Source organism: Poromitra crassiceps (assembly GCF_964638095.1).
Source record: "Poromitra crassiceps genome assembly, chromosome: 12".
In the NCBI taxonomy this organism is placed as follows: domain Eukaryota; kingdom Metazoa; phylum Chordata; class Actinopteri; order Beryciformes; family Melamphaidae; genus Poromitra; species Poromitra crassiceps.
The window spans coordinates 21984755-22009600 of record NC_139632.1 but is presented as its reverse complement, the minus strand read 5'-3'; the positions used below and the strand labels follow the sequence as shown (position 1 = coordinate 22009600).

Sequence of the window (24846 nt, the reverse complement as noted above, 5' to 3'; positions counted from 1 at the left end):
TGTGTCAGAGAATGACCTGGTCTTCCAATCAGATACCTCCCAACATCCCAGTGGAAGGGGCTCGGTTCAGCATTCTCAGAAGGTTAAACTCTGGTAAAAAAAAATCCAGTCTTATGGTTGGTCCTCTCTAAACTCCTGGCAAAGTCTCAGCTGTCCATCAGGAGTGAGATGTCCACCACCACCACATCACTAGCCTAAGCCCCTCCCACACAGCAAGCTTGGCGTGGTCAGCCAGTCCAAAGCTCTTGCTGCCTTCCACATTCCTTGGTCAGTGCCATTGAAGCAGTGCAGGTTTGCTCGGAGCGCCGCTACAGCAGGCTGCCCGGCCAGGAGACGATGGTCAGGGTGATTCTGCCCCTCAGCTCCTTCAGCAGGCGTACCAGTGCCGTGTGGGTCATCCCCCATGTACTCTTCCCATTCACCTCAAGCAAGATGTCTCCACACCTACACACAGAGAGATAGATGGTTGAGTCAAATGCATGCACAGTCTACACAGGATTAAGCGAGTTTACATAGGTGACATTAGGGATGCTTCCTGATGTTTCCTCTCAATGTGAACATTTAAATTGCAACATCGGCCGATGCCGATATATTAAAAGAATTACGATACCGATATGATTGCCGATATATCCTGCATCCCTAGGTGACATCCCAATAAATGATGTGGCCGATACGAGCTAACAATGTGGTAAAATACTGCAATCTTTATGTACGGTAAATACCTAATGGCATTGAAGTAGTGTAGTAAGTAGTGATATAGCACTGTTATAGTTAGTATAGGTTGAATACCGTATCCTGCCGTCATTGTAGGCCGGCGTCCCCTCCACGATGGAGCGGATAAAAAAGGATTGATTGCAGTTGACCTCCTCCTGACCTCCCACGATGCTGAAGCCCAGGCTGCCCGAAGTGCTCCGCCGCAGGGCGATGTCTTTGCAGCAGTACAGGTGCCTGTGCAGGCCAAAAAGCAGATTAAAAACATCATCTCTCAACTGCAACTTTTAAAATATGTATCCCCCTTAGTCACACTACAAAGCACGTGTGCAGGAGCTAGATTGTGGAGGCCAATCCCTTTTGGCTGCTCTATGAGAATGTGGATGTGCGTTTTCCTCCCAGGTGATGCTGAGCAATAAGAATAGAGGGATTTCTGTATCGGCCTCACACAGACAGCCCAGGGGGTGAGTGAAAATTACATCCAAATCCTTTTAGGTGTGCTGCTGGTTTAGACTACATTCCCACGGTGACTGACTGCTTGGTTTTGACTCCAAATTGCTGGTCAAGGGGAAATTTAATGTAACTTATTTTTTTTTAGCTTTATTTATTTAATGGCATACATTTTTGTCAAATAGAGGGACACTGTTGATCTAACTTCAAATTGTAACGTGTGAGGTAGTGATAGATAGCTCAGGTCTAAATGCCACAATCCTACATCCCTCTCCCAAAGGGGAGAGAGAAAGATGAAGAGAAGATGATAGCAACAGAGAGATGGGAGGTTGTGTGATGATTTAAACCTATTAAAGTTGACTCACTCAGAGTCTAAGCTGCTTAAACCAGCATGAGCAGAGGACGGAGTATGGGGAAATTAACGAAGGAGAGGAAAGAGTAGACTGACCACTCAACATGAAGAACACGAGAGAGAGCAGAACGTCAGAAGCGTTATTAATAGTTTTATAATACACGAGTTGAAAAGTTACTTTTGAATATATAATTAGCGTTCTCTCCTCTCTCCCCAGCTGGCTCTGTCAGAATTTCAGCTGCCGCCAGCTGGCAGAGGTCAGAGGCACTGGGTGGGGGAGTGGTATTTAAAAAAGTAAAGTAAGTAGCAGAGAAAGTTAAAAAGAAAAGCATGTGGAGAGGATGGAGGGGCACCACAGGGGGGAAGCTCACCTGGGTAGCTGCAGCCATGACACCCACAGCGGGGAGTAATCGTCGCTGGGCAGTGGGCTCTTGGTGCTCTCTGTGGGCGAGGGCGCCAGACAAGGTGGCAAGGTGCACTCTGGCTGGCACTCCTCGGGCGGGCGCATCTCCAGGACCTTGAGCACGACGGGGGAGGTGGTGTTCTTCAAGTTGGCCACCGCCTCGCCGCGCGTCACCCCCGTCAGGTCCACCCCGTTCACGTTGAGCAGGATGTCACCTGCGGGCGAGTGAGAAGGACAGCACAGCTCAGCCTCGGCTCTGCCGCTGCCGCGATAATGGCTTTTCAAAAGACCTCCGAGGACGAGGACTCATCATCCGCCTACTGAATATTCAACAACCTCCCTGCTGCAACACAAAGGGATGCAAACAACGAAGCCACCTGCACCTTAGACAGCCTCCCGGTGATCAAAGTGGTGCAAAGAAAAAAAACAGAGCAGCCTGCTAGCGAGGTAAGGCCAGCTGAAAGGACATGTCTGCTCTGCGAGGGGACTTTATGCAAATGCATACTTTATTATCACAACACGCCAACTTGTTTAATAAAGGCACAAACAGGAACAGCTGCAGCTATATCCCATATGAATATCCTGATACACACCTTGAACCGCGCACAGGACAAACTCGCGGAAATTACTTCTGTTTTATGAAGCCCTTATGTTCTCTCATAGCATTTTCATCCCTCTCATAAACATGACCCAGGCAGAGGGGATAGCGTGTTACGACAGGTGGAATAATAGGCTGGATATCTCGGGACCAGAAGTTGGTTCTCTCTTTCTCTGTTTCTCTCTCTTTCTCTGTTTCTCTCCCTCTCTCTCTCTCTCCCACACAAACAAACTACAGGGATATCAGGGAGGCTGCTATTGTATCCAGTCATTTGTGTGCCGCCCTATTTCAGAGCTGACTGACTTCATATAGTGAAATAATTAAGCACTACGAGACTATTCAGCTGGAACGCAATGAGTCCTGAGTACTGCACTGCTAATGTTTGTTTGTGTTTTGGTGCAAGTGTGTTGGAGTCAATTTGTGCGTCACTGAACCATAAGTGAGCTGACTTCTCTGCTGGATAAATAAGCTCAGTAATGAAACAGGAGTTTCAAGTGTTCATCAATCACCACATCTGTCTTACACCAGTGACTCATCACAAAAGCCAAACCCGTCACAAAGTCTGTACTAGACCCACAGACCAACAAAACAAATACTACCTCTAAACTAAAGGACATCAACATGGACACAAAAGGGAGTCAAAACTGCATTCATTGAAATACCAAAAGTGTAATTAGTATGAGATGGGGTGTGCGTGTGTGTGCATGTGTGAGAGAGAGAGAGAGAGAGAGAGAGAGAGAGAGCGGGAAAGCGAGATTGAGAGCTGGTAGGTAGGCAGTCATTTTACCTTTGCGGATGGAGCCCTCCTGTCCCACCACTCCGTTGGGGTCCACATTCGTGACGTAGATGGGTAGGTCCCACCCTCGGCTGGACATGCCCCCTGCCACCGTCATGCCCAGCGAGTCATACGGCTCCTTGGTCAGAGTCACTGTCTTTTCGTAGCATGCAGGCTTCTGACAGGAGTCCTTCACAGGCAACAGGAGACGGAGAGGGAGCGGGTCAATAAACTTCATATTTAAACAACCATCGGTAACCTATAGAGTAGATCATCTCACTGTTGTGGACCACCTTGCTGCATACATTTACAGTCCATATTAATTTGGAAAACATTTTCTTGGAAGTCCTACTGATGTTTTAGGAGGGTGGTTCTCAAACTTGTTCATGTCAATGACCCCTAAACTGACACAAAATTAGACCACGCACCCCCATTTGATAAGATTTTGTCCCACGGTACCCCATCTGATATGATTTTTACTTTTAGATGTTTTATTACAGAAAGTGTATGAAACCCATGACCAAAATAGTCATATATTCTGTCATTGTGTTAATTATGGTGGAATTGTACTGAAAGTAAATTATCACCCTTTTTGCTGGGGACCCTCTGGAACCCCCTCAAGGACCCCTGGGGGTCTGCTTTAGGATACAGAGTTCATATTAACCGCCGATGTGAAGACATGTTGACATAGAAACTTTTGCTAATTAATGCTTTAATTAACTTAATTAATGACCTCATTAGTATAGCGTGTTGTGTTTAATCATGGCGGGGCATTTGGCAGCCCAAGTGCCTCTTCATTTCATGCTCAGTATGGAGGGAGGGAGTTATCTGCAGATGTGATGCGTGATTCAGTTAGAGTGAAATAGGGAGTGGGGTGGGATGATGGAGTGAGTGAGATTGTATCTAAGGGGTGTGTGTCTGTGTGTGTGTGTGTGTGTGTGTGTGTGTGTGTGTGTGTGTGTGTGTGTGTGTGTGTGTGTGAGTGAGAGAGAGAGAGAGAGAGAGAGTCAGCTGGGAGAGAGTGGAGCGGTATGAATAACACATGGACACATTGGGCTTGATGGGATGTGACCTGTCCTGCCTGTCTAATGTGCTGCATTCACAGGAGGAGAGGACTCCTCCTAGTCACATGACCGAGCGCTATCTATCTATCTGAGCCCAGGTCTCCGCAGTGGTAGGCCAGTGCTTTCATTCCTATACTACCCAGTTACAATTACAGGGGTTTTTATATGACACATTTTCTTTGAAGTCAGAGGTGTTCCTCTGTCGACAATGTCAATGAGCTCTTCAAATGGAAAGATGAGGGGGATGGGGGAGAGTAGAGAGCCGTGAAGAGAAGTCATCGGCTCCTGTAATGAGCCGGGCAAAATGCAGTTTTGAGGCGGGATGGGAGATGGGAGATGGGAGATTGGGGATGGGAGATGGGCATATGGGGTGTAAATCCTGAGGGGCGGGCAGATGTTTTCTTTAGGGATCATAGGCTCAGAAAGAGAGATGGCTGCTGTGGAGGCAACAGCACTCTGAGAAGAAGACAGCCAGCTTCAGTGCTGCTGTGGAGGCAACAGCACTCTGAGAAGAAGACAGACAGCTTCAGTGCGTGGCTGACATGAATAAAAACCTCCTTGGATCATTTCCACATGAAAGGGAATAATGTAGAATGAGGGGGGGGGGTCTGGCAAAACAAAGCGCTACTATTAGCATTGATGCTGCACTCGTCTCCTATGTGCTGGTGTGTGTGTGTGTGTGTGTGTGTGTGTGTGTGTGTTGCTCACCAGTAGTGTTTGCTCCATGTCCACAGGGGAATATGGCGGGGGACCATCCATGCCCCACGGAGCTTCTTGTAGGATGTCTGGGGTGGGCAGACAGATCTGACGAGACACTATGAAGTGGACCCGCTCCTCACTCGCCTAGAGGACAGAACGTCCACACATGAACCGTCAATGATATGACAAAATATCTCATAAATGTAAGGCAACTACATTCCTCACTTTTCTTTGTTAGTTTCATGCAAAACTGTTGTGTTCTGTTGTCATTTGATTCTCCAGTTCAGTGCCGTATTTGCTTGTCATCTTTTTGATTTGTTGTTTGTTTCTCTCCTTGCTTTTGTTTTTTTTCTGCTGTCAGATTATTTATTGTTTATCTCACCTACACGATGTTGTAATATTTCTCTTGCTTCTGTTTTTTTTATGGCCATATTTTATTACTGCTTGTGTCACTGTGAAAATAAACGATGCTAAACTTGAATACATCATCTTTAAGCCGGATCTAAACAGAGACGCCAACAACCTTGTGGCTGGTCTCACGCGCTTCGCTGAGGACGAGATGCGTCATCACCTCCCTCTACCTACAGTCTCCTGAAGAGAGCTCTAGATGTGTGTCATCGACCCTGTAGATATTAACACAAGCTGCCACTTCACCCAGCACTTTTCTCATAGGGACTCTCAAATTGGATTTTATGCGAGTAGAATGAGTGTGTGTGATGTTCATAACCCCACACAGTTCTGTATCCATCTCCATTTTATTACTTTGCTGCCCACTGGAAACCTCCAAACTCGAATTCTCCTCTCTCTCCTGTTATGTCATTTTTACTGAACTGGCGGTCCACCTACGCTCATTCGCAAATTCACAAGTTCACAAGTTCGCCCGCGCGAGCGCCCACGCACCCACGCACGCACGCACGCACGCACGCACGCACGCACGCACGCACGCACGCACGCACACACACACACACACACACACACACACACACACACACACACACACACACACACACACAGCTTCCCTCTTCCTCCTGTGTTATTCCTCTGAGATTGCGCCTGTTCTCTGTGTCACAGAGGTGACTCCTGAATTACCCAGTCTGGCTCATTATTGCCTTAATTGGACTAATTTAATCGCTTTGCCGCCAGTTCTTAATCTCTGACAGAAAGCGCCTGTTCTGTTCTGCACGGCCATCTTGGCTCCGCAGAGACCCAGCAGAGCCAGCCAGTCTCCTCAGACAGGAACTCGGAGCCCAGGAACCGTACACAGTCGACCACAAACACACCGCCATTGACTAGCGTCAACCAGGAACCAGAGCCAGCAGCATGACCCAGTCCACTAGGGACTCACCACCATTAAATAGTATTAACGACAGCTTAGCCTGAATCACCACAATTATCTCCAATAACTCAGGGACCTGGAGCTTGGAGAACACTGCAGTTTTGTTGATGGCCTGTTTTAACATTTACCATGTGGACAAACATGTTTGGCTGCCATCACCCCCACCACCAACCCCCCCCCCCCCCCACACACACACACACACACACTCACTCACCATCCCCATAACATTTCACTCGGGCAAAAGAAAAAAAGGCCAAGTGAAATGTTATATGATCTCTTATGATTCTAAATATAACTGAATCGCTTTGTTTGAACAAGTAAAACTATTTTAATCAGCATTTTATGAGCAGAAGAAAGAATTCCTGCACACTATCCGGTTACTGGCAAACTTTATTGAACAACTTTTCGGTCACTCAGACCTTCATCAGGTACATTTATTTACCTGATTGTTGTTCAATAAAGTTTGCCAGTAACCGGATAGTGTGCGGGAATTATTTCTTCTGCTCATGGACTCTCTCCTCCGACGCACCTATCCATAAGATTGTGAGGGTGTGCATCGGCTCTTCTTTCAAGTTATAAGCATTTGACAAAAATCGGCATCTAAGGATCATTTAAGGATTTGAGTACTTTCTCCACCACTGCTGCTGACTGACCTGTATGAGCAGGGCGGCGTGTTCCGGCGCCCCGTAGCGTAGGTCGTGCCCGTTGATGGCCAGCACGCGGTCCCCGACACTCAGCTGTCCGTCGCTGGCGGCCAGGCCGCCCTCCAGCAGGTGGAAGATGAAGACGCCGTGCTCTTCCGGCCGCCTCACTAGCTTGATGCCCAGCTGCTCGTCTGGAATGCTTTTATTCAGCACCACGTGGATGCTGTCGTCCCTCAGCGGCTGGTGGGGCAGGCCGTGCGACGGGTAGCCCCCGGCGGCGTCGTGGGCGTGCCCGTGGCCGTGAGGGTGGGGCTGCGAGCGGTAGCGATGGCGCTGCTCTCTGAGCACGGTGAGCCGGAGCAGTTGGCACGGCTGTTTGAGGGTGGCCAAGGCGTAGCAGTGGGGCACGTTGCTGATGTCGATGCCGTTTACCTGGGAGCGCAACAGAGGCGGAGAGAGGGTAAAGGGGGTTACAACTTGGACCTCTCCTTACTGATGTTGCATGTAGGGTTGTCACGATACTAGGATTTCTAACTTTGATACCGATACCCAGGAAAATATCGATACTCAATACCGGTATCGAAAATGACAAAGACAGATGGACGGACAGACGCACGCTTCTTCATAATCTAGGCCTGATAAAACATTAAAAACCTCATTAAACCCTTGCTTTATCATCAGCCTATCAGAACACTTTTGGCTTGTTGAAGCAACAGATACCCACCAATGATAGAGAGGGAAAAATCGGTAGTATGGTTGCTTTTTCATTAAGAGAAAGCACTGCTGGTATCGATATTGTTGCAAATGAAATGAGTATTGTATCCGTCTCAAATTTGAGTACCGTATATATAATATGATCAATACATGTTGCTAATGAGTATTGTATCCATTTAAATGTTTTAGTATCGATACTTTTGACAACGTTAGTTGCATGATACTAATGGTTACTATGACGATACCTTCAGGATCATGTCCCCAGGCAGCAAGCGTCCATCGCGGGCGATGACACCTTCTCTGTAGATGTCCTGGATGAGGATGCGTACCAGGGGTGTCTCATTTCCGCCAACAACGCTGATAGCCAAAGGTTCGGAGGGATCCACCCGCGTGATCTTAATACTGGTGAGCTCACCATCGGGGATCAGGTGATGGAGCTGGGGAAGAGCCAACACTGAGGGAGAAGATGGGGAGAAGAAAAGCTGAGTTTTTTCTTTTCTTCTGAATTCTACAGTCTGACTAGAAGGAACCCCATTTTTGAGAAACAGCCAAATAAAACAGGAGAGCAAGCAGCAGAAAGGAATAGGGAGGGACAGGGGGGAAATGGCTTGTGGAGGGAGAGAGAGAGAAATGGAGGGAGAACAGAGACATTAAGAGGGGGAAGGAGTGGTAGACTGTGGTACAGAGGTTTGGTCGTGGAACCAGCTGTCTCTACTCCCCCAGGTTACTAAAACAAACTTGCACTAGCCAAGGGGGAACATTCACTTGGCTGATTATTCGGCGATGTTTGTATCATTACTCACATCCATCTGCAGCAAGTATGCTTGGGAAAACCCACAACTTCACATTTCCACAAGGTTATTGCTTGGGTGGGGATGCAAGCACATTCAGTTACAGTACACAGACACAGGCTTTGCACGTATTCCAACCACTGCAAAGCAAAACGTTCATCGAGACAAGTCATTATAGTCTAGTGTCGAGTCTTAAAATCGTGTTTTCCTTCAAACAAATGAATCTTGAAGGAGGTGGATCACTCTATTTGAACAATCTTAATTGCATTGAAAACAAATGAAATGATTTGTTTTACAAAAAATTGAACTTTGCAACTCAATAATAAACCGAATGAATTTTTGCATGGTGTACATAGACTACTAGTACTATTACTAGACTAGTAATAGTAATACAAGGAAACTTCTCACAAATCAACCAATATTCTGCCATGATAAGTACCTACACATGCATCTGTGTATATGCATTGTACATTTACAACAAATGTATCTGTATTGTATAATATTGAAGTGTGCCTTTATTACTTTTTCTAACTAGTAATAATGTGAATTCTGAGTTATTTATATGCTTTGTCCAATCCAAATTGCTGGCGCTGTTCAATGGCGACCCGGTTTTGCTCTCCGACTCTGAGAGTGAACCAAGCAGAATTTCGCTCGTGATACTTGTACCATGAAGTGACAATAAAGTTAATCTCTCATCTCAATCTCAATCTCAATCTCAATAACCTTATCGCAAACCATATCAGTCCTCAAAAGGATGTAGGCTATGGTATATATCTGTAATGTAATGTAATGTTGTTTTATTGCATTAGTTTTATCGCATTTTGTTCCTGTGAGCTCCCCTCCCATAAGTCAACAGCAGAATGACACATGTGCTGGACCGGGCCATGTAGACGAGGGCGGGGGTCGTTTCTGACTCGATTTCGGGCCAACAGTCTTGGCCAGTATAGACGTTTCAACACAATTCTGTTGCTAGGGAACAGTTTGGAGTCTAGTTTATTTCCTGTCAGTTATTGTATATTAGCAAACCTTGCAACAGCAAGTAAGCTAGGGCCAATTTAAAATGTTTGTGTTGTCATCTTGAAAAGGTCTGAGAAAATGCATTCTCCATCTTATTTCTTTCTACTTTCTCTATCTGCCAGTCTCGGTTTCAAGCAGTGTGTTTCTGCTCCTCACCAGGCTGTCTCCCTCTATATTTCCTGCTCCATAGCCCCAGTCTCTCTTTCTACTCACGCTGCACTTTCTCCATTCCAAAGTCAATATTTTGTCTTTATCACAGCAGATTGCTTCAAGGCAAGAGAGCACACTGGCACAGAGACCTGCAGCTATTATGTAACCCTTTCTTTCTTTCCCTCACACACCCTTTCAACCGCTGTGTTTCCCACCGTCCCTTCAGCTCCTCTCGCCCGACCACGGGGACATCTCTGTCCCTTTATTTGTTTTCACCGTCTTTTCCCCGTATCCACTTTTTGTTCTGTCTGGATGTAGTTCTCGCTCGCTGCGTTCCCGTCTCCTATCTTTGTCTCTCCAGCGGCATGGCAATGAATATTTCATCTGTTCTCTCCGCCTCCGGGGGCGATGGCCTCCGAGAATAATCGGCTCCCTGATCATTCGTCATCCCTCATTCTTACACAATCCCCCATTCGTCGTCCTCTTCCATCACGGCTTCGTTCTACATCAAGATAAAGCTGATTCTCCGAGGTTTGCTCTTATAGTCCAGACTACTTCCTCTTTCCTGTCCTACTCACACCAGGGTCACACTGTAAGATGTCGAATTAAATATCGCCAGAGGACCTTCGGCAGTATTTTCTTTAATGCATCATATCGTATGGATTGGCCATGCCAACAACACTACTCTCTGCCTCAGGCTCTCCATCAAGGTCCTTTATCTGCTCCCTCAGGGCGTCTCCATCTGGCTGTCAGTGTCATATGGTGCAACCCTGTTGACCCTGACTAGGTAGATTGGAGCAGGAAGGACAGGAGGACAGGACGATGGGCGAGGGTGGAAAAAGAGGGAGGAGGATGACAGGAGAGGAGATCAGAGGAGAGGAGAGGAGAGGAGAGGAGAGGAGAGGAGAGGAGAGGAGAGGAGAGGAGAGGAGAGGAGAGGAGAGGAGAGAAGGAGGGAGCAGGTCATGAGCCCTGGCTCCCTGTAGCCCATCACTGCACAGATCGCCTCAGGCTACCACTCTCCCATCTGATCCTCTCTAGTGAGCCACCAGTGGACTTATGCAATCTGCAGCTGAATTATTAAAGAAGCATATGCTACAGTTACGCTGTGGACTCCCATCAGAGTCCTCTCACAGCCAGGGGAACAAATCCACACACACACACACACACACACACACACACACACACACACACACACACACACACACACACACACACACACACACACACACACACACACACACACACACACACACACACACACTCTCACACACACACACACACACACACACACACACACACACACACACAAATACTAGTACAGTACAGTACACATTGAGCAAGCCTGTGCACTCTGTGCAACCATCTAGGGACTCAAAAAGTGCAGCCACAGCAGTGACATCATACAACCCCACTGATAACAGCAATATACATATTTCATGTTCCTACATTTCATACACAACATGCACATGAGAGAAATACACAGGCAGGAGATATTGTGGTTGTAGCAGATCATCTTGGATTTGCCTGTTCTAAGTGAATATCCATAAATAGGCCTTGATGCATTACCTTCCTGTGGCACATTGGCATTCCGGGCATTGTCCCTCTCCTCGGCAGTCTCATTGCTCACTGCGGTGCCACTCTTGGTCCTCCGCAGGACACTGAAGGCCCGGTTCAGCCTCCTGAAGGAGCGGCTCCTCACCGAGGAACGGTCAAAATTTCTGACTGGAAGGAAGAGAGGGGGAGAAAGAGGCACTTTATAGATCAACTCTGCCTCAACATGCCCGGACATGTCGGAATCTGCCTCCTCTCAGCCAATCAAAGGCCTGCTCATTGCTTACACAGTTATCAGAAACATGTGGCGACAGAGGTAACAGAGGAAGTGGAGGCGTACCCCCCGTCCAGCATTTGACTCTGATGAGGCTTATTTGTTGGGTTTGTTCAGATCACTGGTCAAATAATAGTGCATCTGTGTGTGTGTGTGGAGAGAAGAGCTGCTTGAAATGGTGCTGGCCTAGTCACCATAAATAAACCCCAGGAATGTGAAATGGCAGGGAACATGTGTCTAGGGGACCTAGGCCTAGGTAAGGTTTGTTAGGTTACGTAAACTGCAGCAATGACGTAACACCCATGGACTCTAGTGTGTGACGCTGTCTTAAACAGGAGTTCAGACCATCCCAGAGAGAGAGAGAGAGAGAGAGCATCATCTGCTACTCTGAGAAAAGAGACAGCAGGCTACGGGACGGGGCGGGGCGGGGCGGGGGGAGGCAGGCTGCAGTGGAGAGGCAGCAGCCCCACTCTGGCTGCACTGAGCATGGGGCAGGCAGGCAGGCAGGCAGGCAGCAAGCCTCTGCAGCACCCCTCCCTGCCTCCCTCCCTCCCTCCCTCCCTCTGCGGGCCCGGGGAGATGCGAGGGCTCCTGACAGCCACATTATTCTTTCAAAGCGCCAGCCGCTTGTGGAGCTGACAGCTTGTTCAGCAGTAGTGTGGCGCTCGTGCTGCTGCTGCTGCTGGTGGTGGTGCTGGTGGGCCGGGGCCTGAAAGTGCTGCTGCAGCGTCATTCGGTGTCCCCACCGGCTGCACACTCATGCTATGAGGAGGGGAGGGGGGCAACGGCTGCACACTCATGCTATGAGGAGGGGGGGGGGGGGGGGGGGGGGGGGCACACCGGCTGCACACTCATGCTATGAGGAGGGGAGGAGGGGAGGGGGGAGGAGAGCGGGACACTCGTGACTGGCTCTTGGTTTCACAGGTGGAGGGAAATAGGGGGAGAGGTGGTGATCGCGTCATTCAGCATTAATGGACTTGCTCAGGCTATATTTAATCTGCCCGTACCTACCTCTCCTTCCATTTCTCCTTGACTGTATAATATACCTCGCCTCTCAATGACTCTCTCTCCCCCTCTCTCTCCCTCCCTCCCTCTCTCTCTCTCTCCATCTCGTCCTCTCTCTTTCCCTCTCTCCCCCTCTCTCTGTACTGTTTTCCACAAAGAGAGATTTTATAGATTGTTGAAAAACAAGGCAGCACAGCTAATTGGCTGATAGGATTTCTATCAAAGACCATTAGGTACAACAAAGACTGCATTTGAGAGTGAATGAGTGCCTGGCTTATATACCTTGTTGAGTCTGCAGGTGTAAAAGTGTGTTTGAACAGAGATCATAATGGTTGTGACTGAGAGACGATGTAACTGGGACTAGAAAGCTCTCTACTCTAATTGATTAATCTGTCGTTGTGACAAACATCACACACATACACACAAATGCTAGCTCCTTCCTCTCTCTCTCTCTCTCTCTCTCTCTCTCTCTGTGTCTCTCTATCAGATGAAGGTAACTCCATGCAACACTGAACATAATCACACGTACTACACATAATAAACGCACACAAGCATCCATGCATCCATACATGCGTTCGTTCACTCACACTCACTCTTCTTGGTGCTGCTGCGGGCTGCCAGGCTGGTGGTGCTGCCTGATTGGCTGTTGTCCTCCATGCTCGGGTCGAAGCCGGGGTTGACCAGGCCGGGCTCGTCTGATAGGAGGGCCACGGCGGCGGAGGCGGGGCCGTCGTTGGGCAGCGTGGCGACGGTGAGCTCCGACGTGCTGTCGGTGCAGTCGCCCTCCTGCGAGCGCCGCTTCCTGTCCGCTGAGAGCCCATAGTGAGACGCCCCTTTACACCTGCACACATCAACAACACCGTCAGTCAGTGTGACACAAGCAGGCCAGGAGAGGAGGAGTGACAGCTGTGTATTTAAAACAGTCAGTGTGACACAAGCAGGCCAGGAGGAGTGACAGCTGTGTATTTAAAACAGTCAGTGTCACACAAGCAGGCCAGGAGAGGAGGAGTGACGGCTGTGTATTTAAAACTGAACATGCTGATGGGATGGTGGCGTTGATGATGTCATCTCTTTCTTCCTGTCATGCTTCCGACTGGTCACCTGACCTCAACACTGCAAACAACACATCCTCCTTCAATACCACACAGCCTACTACTACACAATACCACCATAAACCACAACCACAAATGTTGTGGCAGAATGTATGTCTTGACACTCCCACTCAGTGCCTCTCTGCACGTGCCAGAAATGGCATATTTACTCTCATAAATTAAAGGTAAAATGTATCACGCTCTAGGCTATGTCAGTGTCCCAGCTCTTTGCTATTCCTTGCATATACCTGCTTTGTGACAGTACCTGTAATCCCTTGCAGCATGGTGTTGTCAGTGCGCGAGCATTTCTGACAGGCGATTGAATACAAATGTAGGCAAACAACCGTTACAGTGGAAGACAGAGTGGGTAACTGACACAACAGCAGAATAGAATACATCGGAAAAACGTCAGAATGTTATTTTCTCAAAACATTCAAAACAGAACGTGTTCTCCCTGTCAACGCTCAACATCACAGTACAAAAAAATAAGCATACAGTGTCACACGCACACACACACACACACACACACACACACACACACACACACACACACACACACAGGCACGCACAGATGCATGCACACACCACCTGCTGCACAACACAAAAGCTTCTCACACCAACGATACTGGATTGAGACTGTTTGTGTGTGAATTGAAGACGTCCCTACAGAGTAATATAGTACTGTCTGAGAATGTTCCTCCATCTGCAAGCCATCAAGGCTTTGAGCTGAGGCTTCCTCAGAAGCAGGAATAACACTGGTCCGTCTCTCTGGAGCCATCAGCACAAACATTAACTGGGTTTTAATGAGCTGGATCAGCTTCAACAGTAGCTCCCAAATACAAGGAACGCTGGATGCATTCTCCTGTGGTGTAGCGTAGTAGATGGGCTGTGTGTGTATGTATCACTGGATTATGCAGGGAAAGACATCAGGCAATAGAGCCAAAATGGAGAAGTTACATAAAAGGCAGGTGAAATGGCGGCCAGGCCATCAGACATGATATCCCATTTGGAAAGTCACAAATAGAAGAAACGGGATTACATGCCATTTCAGCCCACAAACCGAATCCAACTCAGGAAGGCCATTGGCCCTCCAGGGGCACCACTTCACTAGAAGCACCATTTTGTCTCAATAACAGAGCTGTCGGAGTGGGTCATGCACTCTGTCCATATCTCAGAGGGAAAGACATTTCATCTTTAAGAGGGTTCTACATCTCACTTGTAGCTAAGAGTCTGACTCTCAGTTAGATTCAGCGTTACACCGAGCTGAAGTGCATATCGATCTCAACCCCGCGGCCTCTGTGACTTAACAGTGCGATGCAGTGCATATGTGTGCAGCATCTGTGTGTATCTGTGTACCTGTGTACCTGTGTATGGAGTGTGCTACTGTGAGCTATTCTTGTTGATTGAGTTAGTAAATTGAATGCTATCAAGCGCATGTCGATTCAGCAACGTACCACTTAACTGAGAGAAGTGGTTGAATAGAGCGATATTTCAATCAACAGCAGAGCAGAGGCAGTGCTGCAATGGCGAGGGGCAGAAGCTTTCCTCGTGTCACTCACTATCAATTAGAGGGATTAAAGCTACATGCACATCAGCTATAAAACCCCTACTGGTAAACCAAATGAATTACTCATAAACATTCTTATAAACACACTTATGCAAGTGCACGCGCATGCACACGCAGACGCACACACACACGCACACGCACACGCACACCCACACGCACACACACACACACACACACACACACACACACATGAGAAGTACACATGCATGTACACACACATGTACACACACCTTTGATAGGCTCTTGTACTGTACTGTATGCTACTTTGGGCCAAGCTGACTATATGGAATTGAAGCTTGAGACAACATTCCCCTATTTCACCATGGGTAGTGGAAAATGGAAAACCACAGTCAGTGGAGTTGGGCAAATACTGTTGAATACAGCTCCATTCAATCTGACAGACCACCCCACGAGCAATTTCTTCCAAATCCCGGCTAAATATCTGACCAAGTATTAATGAACACATACTATTCATTTGAGAACGTTGCAGTCGCCACTGTCTCTATCTTCTCTCCATTTGCAGTTTTTAGTGCCTGACAATCTGTGCAAGATCAAGATTTCAAAGACATAAAATCAATGGATTTTTCTATAACATTCACACCTTGGTTAATGACAGAAATGTGTCATAGCTTTTGCTATATGACAGAAACGCAGAGGCCAGGGCAGTGCAGAGTCTCTGAGACAGCAGCAGGCAGCCATTGCAGCGTGTGTGCGAATGGTTTATTAAAGGCTTTGTCTCCCCTTAATTAAAATCCCTTTCCTCCCGGGGATAAAAGTAGCCTTAAACACTTAAACATTTAAACACTTAGCCATATCTCTAGTGCTTTGAGTTTTAATGTCCATGCTGAAGACTTAAGGGCACAGTCTCCTCTGTCTGGGGGTTACGGTCGGGGAGGCATGACAGAAAGCCCTTGTCTCACTCACCATGGGTGGTCCTGCTGCTCCGGATCCAAGGTAGAGGAGCCAATGAAATCTATGCAGTTGAGACGTACTGTACAGTTACGCTATATACAAAAACCAGCCTGCTAACAGAATAACATGTCAGCATTGTATGTTTCTGCAATCCACCATATGAACATGTCTGAACGAAAATACGGTTGAGATACATGAATGTTAACGTTAAACACGTCATAGAGTGCTATTGAAAGAGCGCAGTGGTCAGTAAGGGTTTTGTGGTCAGAGTGGATGTAGGGTGTAAACACGTGCCTTTCACACCGGTCATGGTCATGTGTCTACATTTTTGTTTGTTGTTGTTGTTGTTGTTGTTGTTTTTTAGATTATTTATTTTACCTTTATTTGATAGCACATTAGCAGACAGGAAAGGTGGGGAGAGAGAGAGAGGGGTTGACATGTGGCAAAGGACCACGGGTCGGATTCGAACATGGGTCGGCCACGCGAAGGACTAAGCCTTTGTGGTACGTACGCGCTCTACCAGGTGAGCCACCGGGACGCCCCAACGTTTTGCCTAACCCAAACCATAATCCATAATACAAATACACATACACACAGACTCACACACTCTCTCTTGTCATTTTTTTCTTTTATAATTCTCGTATAATTGTCCTCCCTCTGATCCCCAAAGCTCTCTGTGTGTGCCCACTTTCTTGGTAGACAAAGCCGTTTGGTGTGCTTGTGCAGGTCTCTCCTCTCTGAGTGTAAATCAATGTGTGATTTGTTTTGGGGGATGATCGCTGAGCTTAGCGTATGCTCATTAGCACTGCAGCACCCTGGCCTCTGCCGGCACCGCCTCAATCAGCATCGCATCATCTCTCTAAAGCCCAGGATCTGTGGAGAGATACGGGGCCAAGACACCCAAAGCATCCTCAGCACCACTCGCCCTCCCCTCCTCCCCTCATCTGTCTCTATGTCCTCCTCTTTCTCCCCTCCTCCCCTCATCTGTCTCTATCTCCTCCTCTCCCTCCCCTCCTCTCCTCATCTGTCTCTATCTCCTCCTCTTTCTCCCCTCATCTGCCTTGATCTCCTCCTCTCCCTCCCCTCCTCCCCTCATCTGTCTCTATCTCCTCCTCTTTCTCCCCTCATCTGCCTTGATCTCCTCCTCTCCCTCCCCTCCTCCCCTCATCTGTCTCTACTGTATGTCCTCCTCTTTCTCCCCTCATCTGCCTCGATCTCCTCCTGTCCCTCCCCTCCTCTCCCCATCTGTCTCTATCTCCTCCTCTTTCTCCCCTCCTCCCCTCATCTGCCTCTATCTCCTCTTCTTTTTCCCTCATCTGTCTCTATCTCCTCATCTTTCTCCCTCATGTGCCTCAATCTCCTCCTGTCCCTCCCCTCCTCCCCTCATCTGTCTATATCTCCTCCTCTTTTTCCCCTCATCTGCCTCTATCTCCTCCTCTTTCTCCCCTCATCTGCCCTCTATCTCCTCCTCTTTCTCCCCTCATCTACCTCTATCTCCTCCTCTTTCTCCCCTCATCTACCTCTATCTCCTCCTCTTTCTCCCCTCATCTGCCTCTATCTCCTCCTCTTTCTCCCCTCATCTGCCTCTATCTCCTCCTCTTTCTCCCCTCATCTGCCTCTATCTCCTCCTCTTTCTCCCCTACTCCCCTCATCTACCTCTATCTCCTCCTCTTTCTCCCCTACTCCCCTCATCTATCTCTATCCCCTCCTCTTTTTCCCCTCATCTGCCTCTATCTCCTCCTCTTTCTCCCCTACTCCCCTCATCTACCTCTATCTCCTCCTCTTTCTCCCCTACTCCCCTCATCTACCTCTATCTCCTCCTCTTTCTCCCCTACTCCCCTCATCTACCTCTATCTCCTCCTCTTTTTCCCCTCATCTACCTCTATCTCCTCCTCTTTCTCCCCTCATCTGCCTCTATCTCCTCCTCTTTCTCCCCTCATCTGCCTCTATCTCCTCCTCCCCTCATCTACCTCTATCTCCTCCTCTTTGTCCATCAGAATAACAATGATAGCCACCATGCTGCCGGCGAGGTGCGTGGTAGATGCGAGGAAGTGCCCCGGCTGCGACACGCACCGTCCTGCTCTGTGACACCCGGCAGCTCACAACTCATCAAAAGCCTGTGAGATCCTCCAATCCTCTTTAGGGGGTGAGTGGATTATCCTCCCTAACCCAAATACTCTCTGCGCTCCCTGACTGCCAGGGACAGCCATGCCCCCCCCCCCCCCCCCCCCCCCCCCCACACACACACACACGGACACTTCTCATTCTTATTATAGGATTCTTATTATAGCATTATAGGATCGGTCCGATGAGCAAAATAACAGCAATGGTTATCGGTATCGGCCAAAGTTTTCACATTCAAAGGAAACAATGTGGTCAATCTATGATTTATGGCCGTTTCCAAATGTTTTGGAAATAAAGAAAGCCATTGCTTTGGAGAAACACTGACTAAATTCACAGTGTTTACATGCATTTTTCAGTATGTACAAAATGTGATTATCATAGAAACTTGCTTTTATACAGATCATATCGCCATCTGTAAATATTGGTTATCGGCAATAACAGCAATGTTAATATCAGTTATCGGTATTGGCCAAAATCTTCATCCTTACACATGATACATGTATGTATGTTCTCTGCATCTCTCTGTTAGCTATACAGTAACTGAGATGCTGAAGATGCTGTTCGTCTTCCTCTTCTTCCCACAGCCATATTATTAAGCTGGAGCAGAGTTAGGCATTGCTTCCAAAGCTCCGAGTCTGGCAGCCAACTTTTTGATGCTCTTGAAAAATATAGCTTGACATGTTAGAAGCTGAGAACAAAGGGGAGAAGTTTCTGTCCTATTCTGAGCCCTGAGGTAGCCTGCAGGTTTTTCTTGATGACGACTGTGTGGGATGTGTGTGTGTGTGTGTGTGTGTGTGTGTGTGTGTGTGTGTGTGTGTGTGTGTGCGCGCGCCCCCACACACACACACACACACACACACACACACACACGTAATGTGCGTGCGCGTGCACAGTATATGACAAAGTGTGAGAGAATTGTCTGTGTGAACGAGAACGTGAGAAGGTCATCACTGACAGTAGCTTCGCCTCACATTTGTTGTTGGTGTACTAATGAATAAGGGATTTAATCCAAACAGGTGGTGCGACTTTCAGCTACTCCTCAGTACATCTGAGCTGTCTCTCTGTTTAGAGCGATGTCACATCCTCAGTACATCTGAGCTGTCTCTCTGTTTAGAGCGATGTGACATCCTCAGTACATCTGAGCTGTCTCTCTGTTTAGAGCTCTGTCACATCCTCAGTACGTCTGAGCTGTCTCTCTGTTTAGAGCTCTGTCACATCCTCAGTACATCTGAGCTGTCTCTCTGTTTAGAGCTCTGTCACATCCTCAGTACATCTGAGCTGTCTCTCTGTTTAGAGCTCTGTCACATCCTCAGTACATCTGAGCTGTCTCTCTGTTTAGAGCTCTGTCACATCCTCAGTACATCTGAGCTGTCTCTCTGTTTAGAGCTCTGTCACATCCTCAGTACATCTGAGCTGTCTCTCTGTTTAGAGCTCTGTCACATCCTCAGTACATCTGAGCTGTCTCTCTGTTTAGAGCTGTCACCTCCTCAGTACGTCTGAGCTGTCTCTCTGTTTGGAGCGATGTCACATCCTCAGTATGTCTGAGCTGTCTCTCTGTTTAGAGCTCTGTCACATCCTCAGTACGTCTGAGCTGTCTCTCTGTTTAGAGCGATGTCACATCCTCAGTACATCTGAGCTGTCTCTCTGTTTAGAGCTCTGTCACATCCTCAGTACATCTGAGCTGTCTCTCTGTTTAGAGCTCTGTCACATCCTCAGTATGTCTGAGCTGTCTCTCTGTTTAGAGCTCTGTCATATCCTCAGTACATCTGAGCTGTCTCTCTGTTTAGAGCTCTGTCACATCCTCAGTACATCTGAGCTGTCTCTCTGTTTAGAGCTCTGTCACATCCTCAGTACATCTGAGCTGTCTCTCTGTTTAGAGCTCTGTCACATCCTCAGTACATCTGAGCTGTCTCTCTGTTTAGAGCTCTGTCACATCCTCAGTACATCTGAGCTGTCTCTCTGTTTAGAGCTCTGTCACATCCTCAGTACATCTGAGCTGTCTCTCTGTTTAGAGCGATGTCACATCCTCAGTACATCTGAGCTGTCTCTCTGTTTAGAGCTCTGTCACATCCTTCCTCAGTACATCTGAGCTGTCTCTCTGTTTAGAGCTCTGTCACATCCTCAGTACATCTGAGCTGTCTCTCTGTTTAGAGCTCTGTCACATCCTCAGTACATCTGAGCTGTCTCTCTGTTTAGAGCGATGTCACATCCTCAGTACATCTGAGCTGTCTCTCTGTTTAGAGCTCTGTCACATCCTCAGTACATCTGAGCTGTCTCTCTGTTTAGAGCTCTGTCACATCCTCAGTACGTCTGAGCTGTCTCTCTGTTTAGAGCTCTGTCACATCCTCAGTACATCTGAGCTGTCTCTCTGTTTAGAGCTCTGTCACATCCTTCCTCAGTACATCTGAGCTGTCTCTCTGTTTAGAGCTCTGTCACATCCTCAGTACGTCTGAGCTGTCTCTCTGTTTAGAGCTCTGTCACATCCTCAGTACGTCTGAGCTGTCTCTCTGTTTAGAGCTCTGTCACATCCTCAGTACGTCTGAGCTGTCTCTCTGTTTAGAGCTCTGTCACATCCTCAGTACATCTGAGCTGTCTCTCTGTTTAGAGCTCTGTCACATCCTCAGTACATCTGAGCTGTCTCTCTGTTTAGAGCTCTGTCACATCCTCAGTACGTCTGAGCTGTCTCTCTGTTTAGAGCTCTGTCACATCCTCAGTACGTCTGAGCTGTCTCTCTGTTTAGGGCTCTGTCACATCCTCAGTACGTCTGAGCTGTCTCTGTTTAGAGCTCTGTCACATCCTCAGTACATCTGAGCTGTCTCTGTTTAGAGCGATGTCACATCCTCCAAAATGTACCAAGAACTCTTAAATCTCACTAATCAAAGGAGAATGGAAAGCCTGCAAGAATGACTCAACATCTACTATTTCCCAAGGATTAAAGAGAGGAAACAAACTGTGCATACTAGCTTTTGGCTAAGACACATCAGAGAGTAATTTGATTTAAAACAGACAGAGGAGAGCAAAAAAACAAAACAAAAAACAAACAGAAAAACTATAGTCTGGATGCAGCCCTACTGCCTTCACTGGAGGACAGAGCACTGGGGAGCACCTGAGGCCAGCAGCTTCTCTCACACATATGCATGCATGCGCGTGCACACACACACACACACACACACACACACGCACACGCACACGCACACGCACACGCACACGCACACGCACACGCACACGCACACGCACACACACACACACACACACACACACACACAGTATATGGTTATCGGCATGGTAAGAGGAGGGAGAATGTTCATCCATATAGACGGTTTTAACTTGACAACAAAAACATTCTAAATTGAACCCGAGCTCACTTCCTGTTACAGTGTTTGCTATGGACAGAAAAAGGAGGAGCAGAGCAGGACTGACAATTCCGTGAAAACCGTCTCTATACTGTAGTGATAAACTCTTTAAAAATAGTGAACATTTATCCTTAATAAGATGGGTTTATCAATTACTCCTTTATCAAGTGCTTTGCCTTGTTTCAACCAAATAGCAAATACATCAAGAGGAAGAGGGTGGGAATAGAGAGAGAGAGAGGGAGAGACAGAGGGAGAGGGAGGGAGGGAGGGAGGGCGAGAGAAACAGAAAGAGTAATCCAGCTAATGAAGAGCTAGAGGAGTGTTAAGGTTAAGGTGTTTAGGTGTGGTGATTGGATCCACCTGCTGTGAGGGGTAATCTCATCTGCTGCGTGATAAGGGGGTGAGACCACAGCTGTAGGGGACAGTCTGTGCTCTGGGAGGACATCTTGGCCGAGCTTGTTTGCGAGGATAGATCTAATAAGAGTGGGGTGGGGTGGGGTGGGGTTTGGGGTGTTCTGTAGGGTGTGACTCTCTTACTGCCTTTGAAGAGCTGCAATGCGTACCAAAGGTGTACAAACCAACCTGCACAGCAGATAAGTCCCCACTTTGTAGTTGAACTTTCCATTGTGCTCCTGGATAGCGAGCAGTGGCCGGGCAGGTTTGGCATGCTTAATGCATCTTTGTGTTTACGAGCGGGCAGACATGGCGTCCCAGCCAGCCCGCTGTCAGTGGAGTCAGCCTATCTGAAATAGCCCAAGCTCTGAGTCATGCTTTTTAGCCAATCAATACACAGTACGATCATCAGTCGAGCCGTGACCTCATGATCAGGCAGGAAGGACATTTATGCAGCATTTATTGCCTCCGTGTCTGGTTTCAACCAAGAAGACAATCTCGTGCTCAGCCTGTCATCAGAGGAGAAAAACACAGCCACTATTCCATCTGATTGACTCTCTCTTCTCCGGCTGGGGAGCAGACCTGGATCTGAGCTTGATAAGGAATCTACAGTACATGTCCACTTCAACATTCTGTGGCACTGGCTGGTTTCCAGCTCTACGGTGCAATAGTGCTCAGACAGGTAACGGTGGGCTGGCTTGCATATAGCTTGTACACCTGTAACCAACTCTAGAATGATCCACTCCTGCTGGCACTTCAGCCCTGTCACTTTATGTGGGACTATATAAAGGCCATTTACACCTGGCACTAACATGCGTTTTCTGTGATCAGATTGCAATCGGATAGTGCTTGACCACTTGAAAGTACAGGTGCAAACGCCCCCAAGACACATTGAAGATGGATTGTGATCTGATCGGCCAAACCACCTCCGGAGGTGGTTAGGGACGCATTGTGACCACATTGAACACAAGTGCAAATTCAATGTGTCATCTCAATTGAGAGGACACCCGTTTTGGGTGATCAAATTGCAATCTGATCACCCAAAACGCATGCTAATGCCAGGTGAAAATGAAATCAGGCTAATGTCAAAGGTCAAACACTATCTGATTGCAATCTGATCACAGAAAACGCATGTTAGTGCCAGATGTAAATGGCCTCTGTGTGCGTGTGGGCATGCATACATGTGTATGCATATGTTTGACTATGTGAACACATTCTCCACACTAAATTGCAGGCAACTCCTCTCCATACGGTAGTGCATGATCAGGGACTCGATGATGATGCTGCACTACAGTATAGAGGGGATTACAGGGTATATATAGGCTCTATGACATAGAGAGAATCCCCTCCAGGCTGCTGTCCCACATTGCTCTTGGCACCTTTTACCCTATATTTGCCATGCAGCCCTTGGCATTGTCCTGGTTTCTCTGCATCCACCAACCACAGCCAGCTCAGTAAGCCCTGGTCAGCTCAACCCAAAGGCCTGGCACAGTGTTCACGTGAGAGACGACCCCCAAGCAGCTCTCCTCTCCCCTCCCTCCTCTCATCTCTCCCATCTTCTCCTCTCTCCTCCTTTCCTCTCATCTCCTCCTCTCCTCTCTCCCATCTTCTCCTCTCTCCTCCTTTCCTCTCCTCTCTACCATCAGTAACGCACGGCTGACTCCCTGCACTGCAGGCCGCTCACATGGAACCCCTCTCAGAGATAAGGCTGCTACAGGCAGCAGACTGCAGGAATTCTCTGTGTTAAACATGTCAGGCCTCAAAGTCCCTCAACACTAACCAGACTAAGAGGCAATTAGAGGCGAAGGTTATCAGATACTTCTTTTCACTATACATCCATCTTCACTGATATGACAAAAAAGAAATAGGCCACTTCATGTAAATGATTCAGCACCAACCAGAAACCTATAGCCTACATTTGAGCTTAAAGCTACACTATGTAACATTTGCACATTAAAACATTTAAAAACGAGTAGACATTTGTTGTTGTTAGTCTTGACAAGCCGAGCAAACAGCTCGCCTCGCTGATGTCCTGTTTCCACCGAACTGCCTTGGAAAAACGGCTTTATTCCGTGTTTTTTTTTTGCCAGTTTTAATTACCGAGTCCATTTGTTTCCCCACGCTAGCCTACTTCACGACAATACAAAAACAAATCTATCAGAAAACATGTATAGCATACCCATCTCATCCCATCTTTAAACCTCCCTGCATGCTGACAATTCACCTTGCAAGTATTTCTGCTTGCATACTAATAGATCTGAGAGGAAGGCTCAGTCAAAGTAAACACCTTGCCCCACACAACTCACTTCTGTCATGAATAAATGAATACATACATAATTCATCTGATCTTTTATTTACACAGGCAACATGCACACTTGAGCTGTGTGTACTCAGTTGTGTTGTTTTATGCATTTGTTTTGTGTGATGTGTGATGTGCAATATGTGACTGTGTCTTGTGGATTTGTCTGTGAACAACTGTGCGTGTCCTCTATAGTGTCCTTGACTCGACTTTTCCTTGCTTAGCTTTGCACTCCGCTAAACATTTCGTGATGTTTAAATAATTTGTCTACCCAGGCACACTGACTGTTCCCATGATGGATTGTGCTTCATGCATCCTGTGCAAAGAAATACTTAAGCTGATTCAATGTTATTTCCTTTGAGAGAGCTGTGAAGTTGTGCGAGAGGGTAAGAAGAAGTAGGCTGTTAGCCTGATTCTTATCACTCAGCCACTCTCCCCGCGGCCTCCCCTTGTCTCTGGCCTGATAGATGCACTGAGACGGGGGGAGCTGCCTGCCTGGCTACAGAGGCAGGGATTAATATTTAATCCAAACAAAAGTCTCATTAGCCAAGCCCGCCCCACACTTGGAGC

General features: G+C 47.6%; 1 protein-coding gene across 4 annotated transcripts in view; it reads right to left on the bottom strand.

The window, feature by feature from the left end:
• Positions 1-24846, bottom strand: part of lnx1 (ligand of numb-protein X 1) — a 37474-nt gene continuing 12628 nt past the window's right edge. For 2 of the 4 annotated variants that reach the window (XM_083647576.1, XM_083647577.1), the window contains exons 3-11: positions 13125-13378; positions 11274-11429; positions 7992-8200; positions 7042-7464; positions 5062-5196; positions 3302-3479; positions 1885-2131; positions 790-948; positions 1-444 (exon numbers count right to left, since the gene is read on the bottom strand). In XM_083647576.1, coding sequence (XP_083503702.1) covers positions 309-444; positions 790-948; positions 1885-2131; positions 3302-3479; positions 5062-5196; positions 7042-7464; positions 7992-8200; positions 11274-11429; positions 13125-13378 — 1897 coding nt within the window. In that variant the 3' untranslated portion in view covers positions 1-308. The remainder of the gene's footprint in view (positions 445-789; positions 949-1884; positions 2132-3301; positions 3480-5061; positions 5197-7041; positions 7465-7991; positions 8201-11273; positions 11430-13124; positions 13379-24846) is intronic. The other 2 variants (XM_083647579.1, XM_083647578.1) reach the window with 2 other exon arrangements.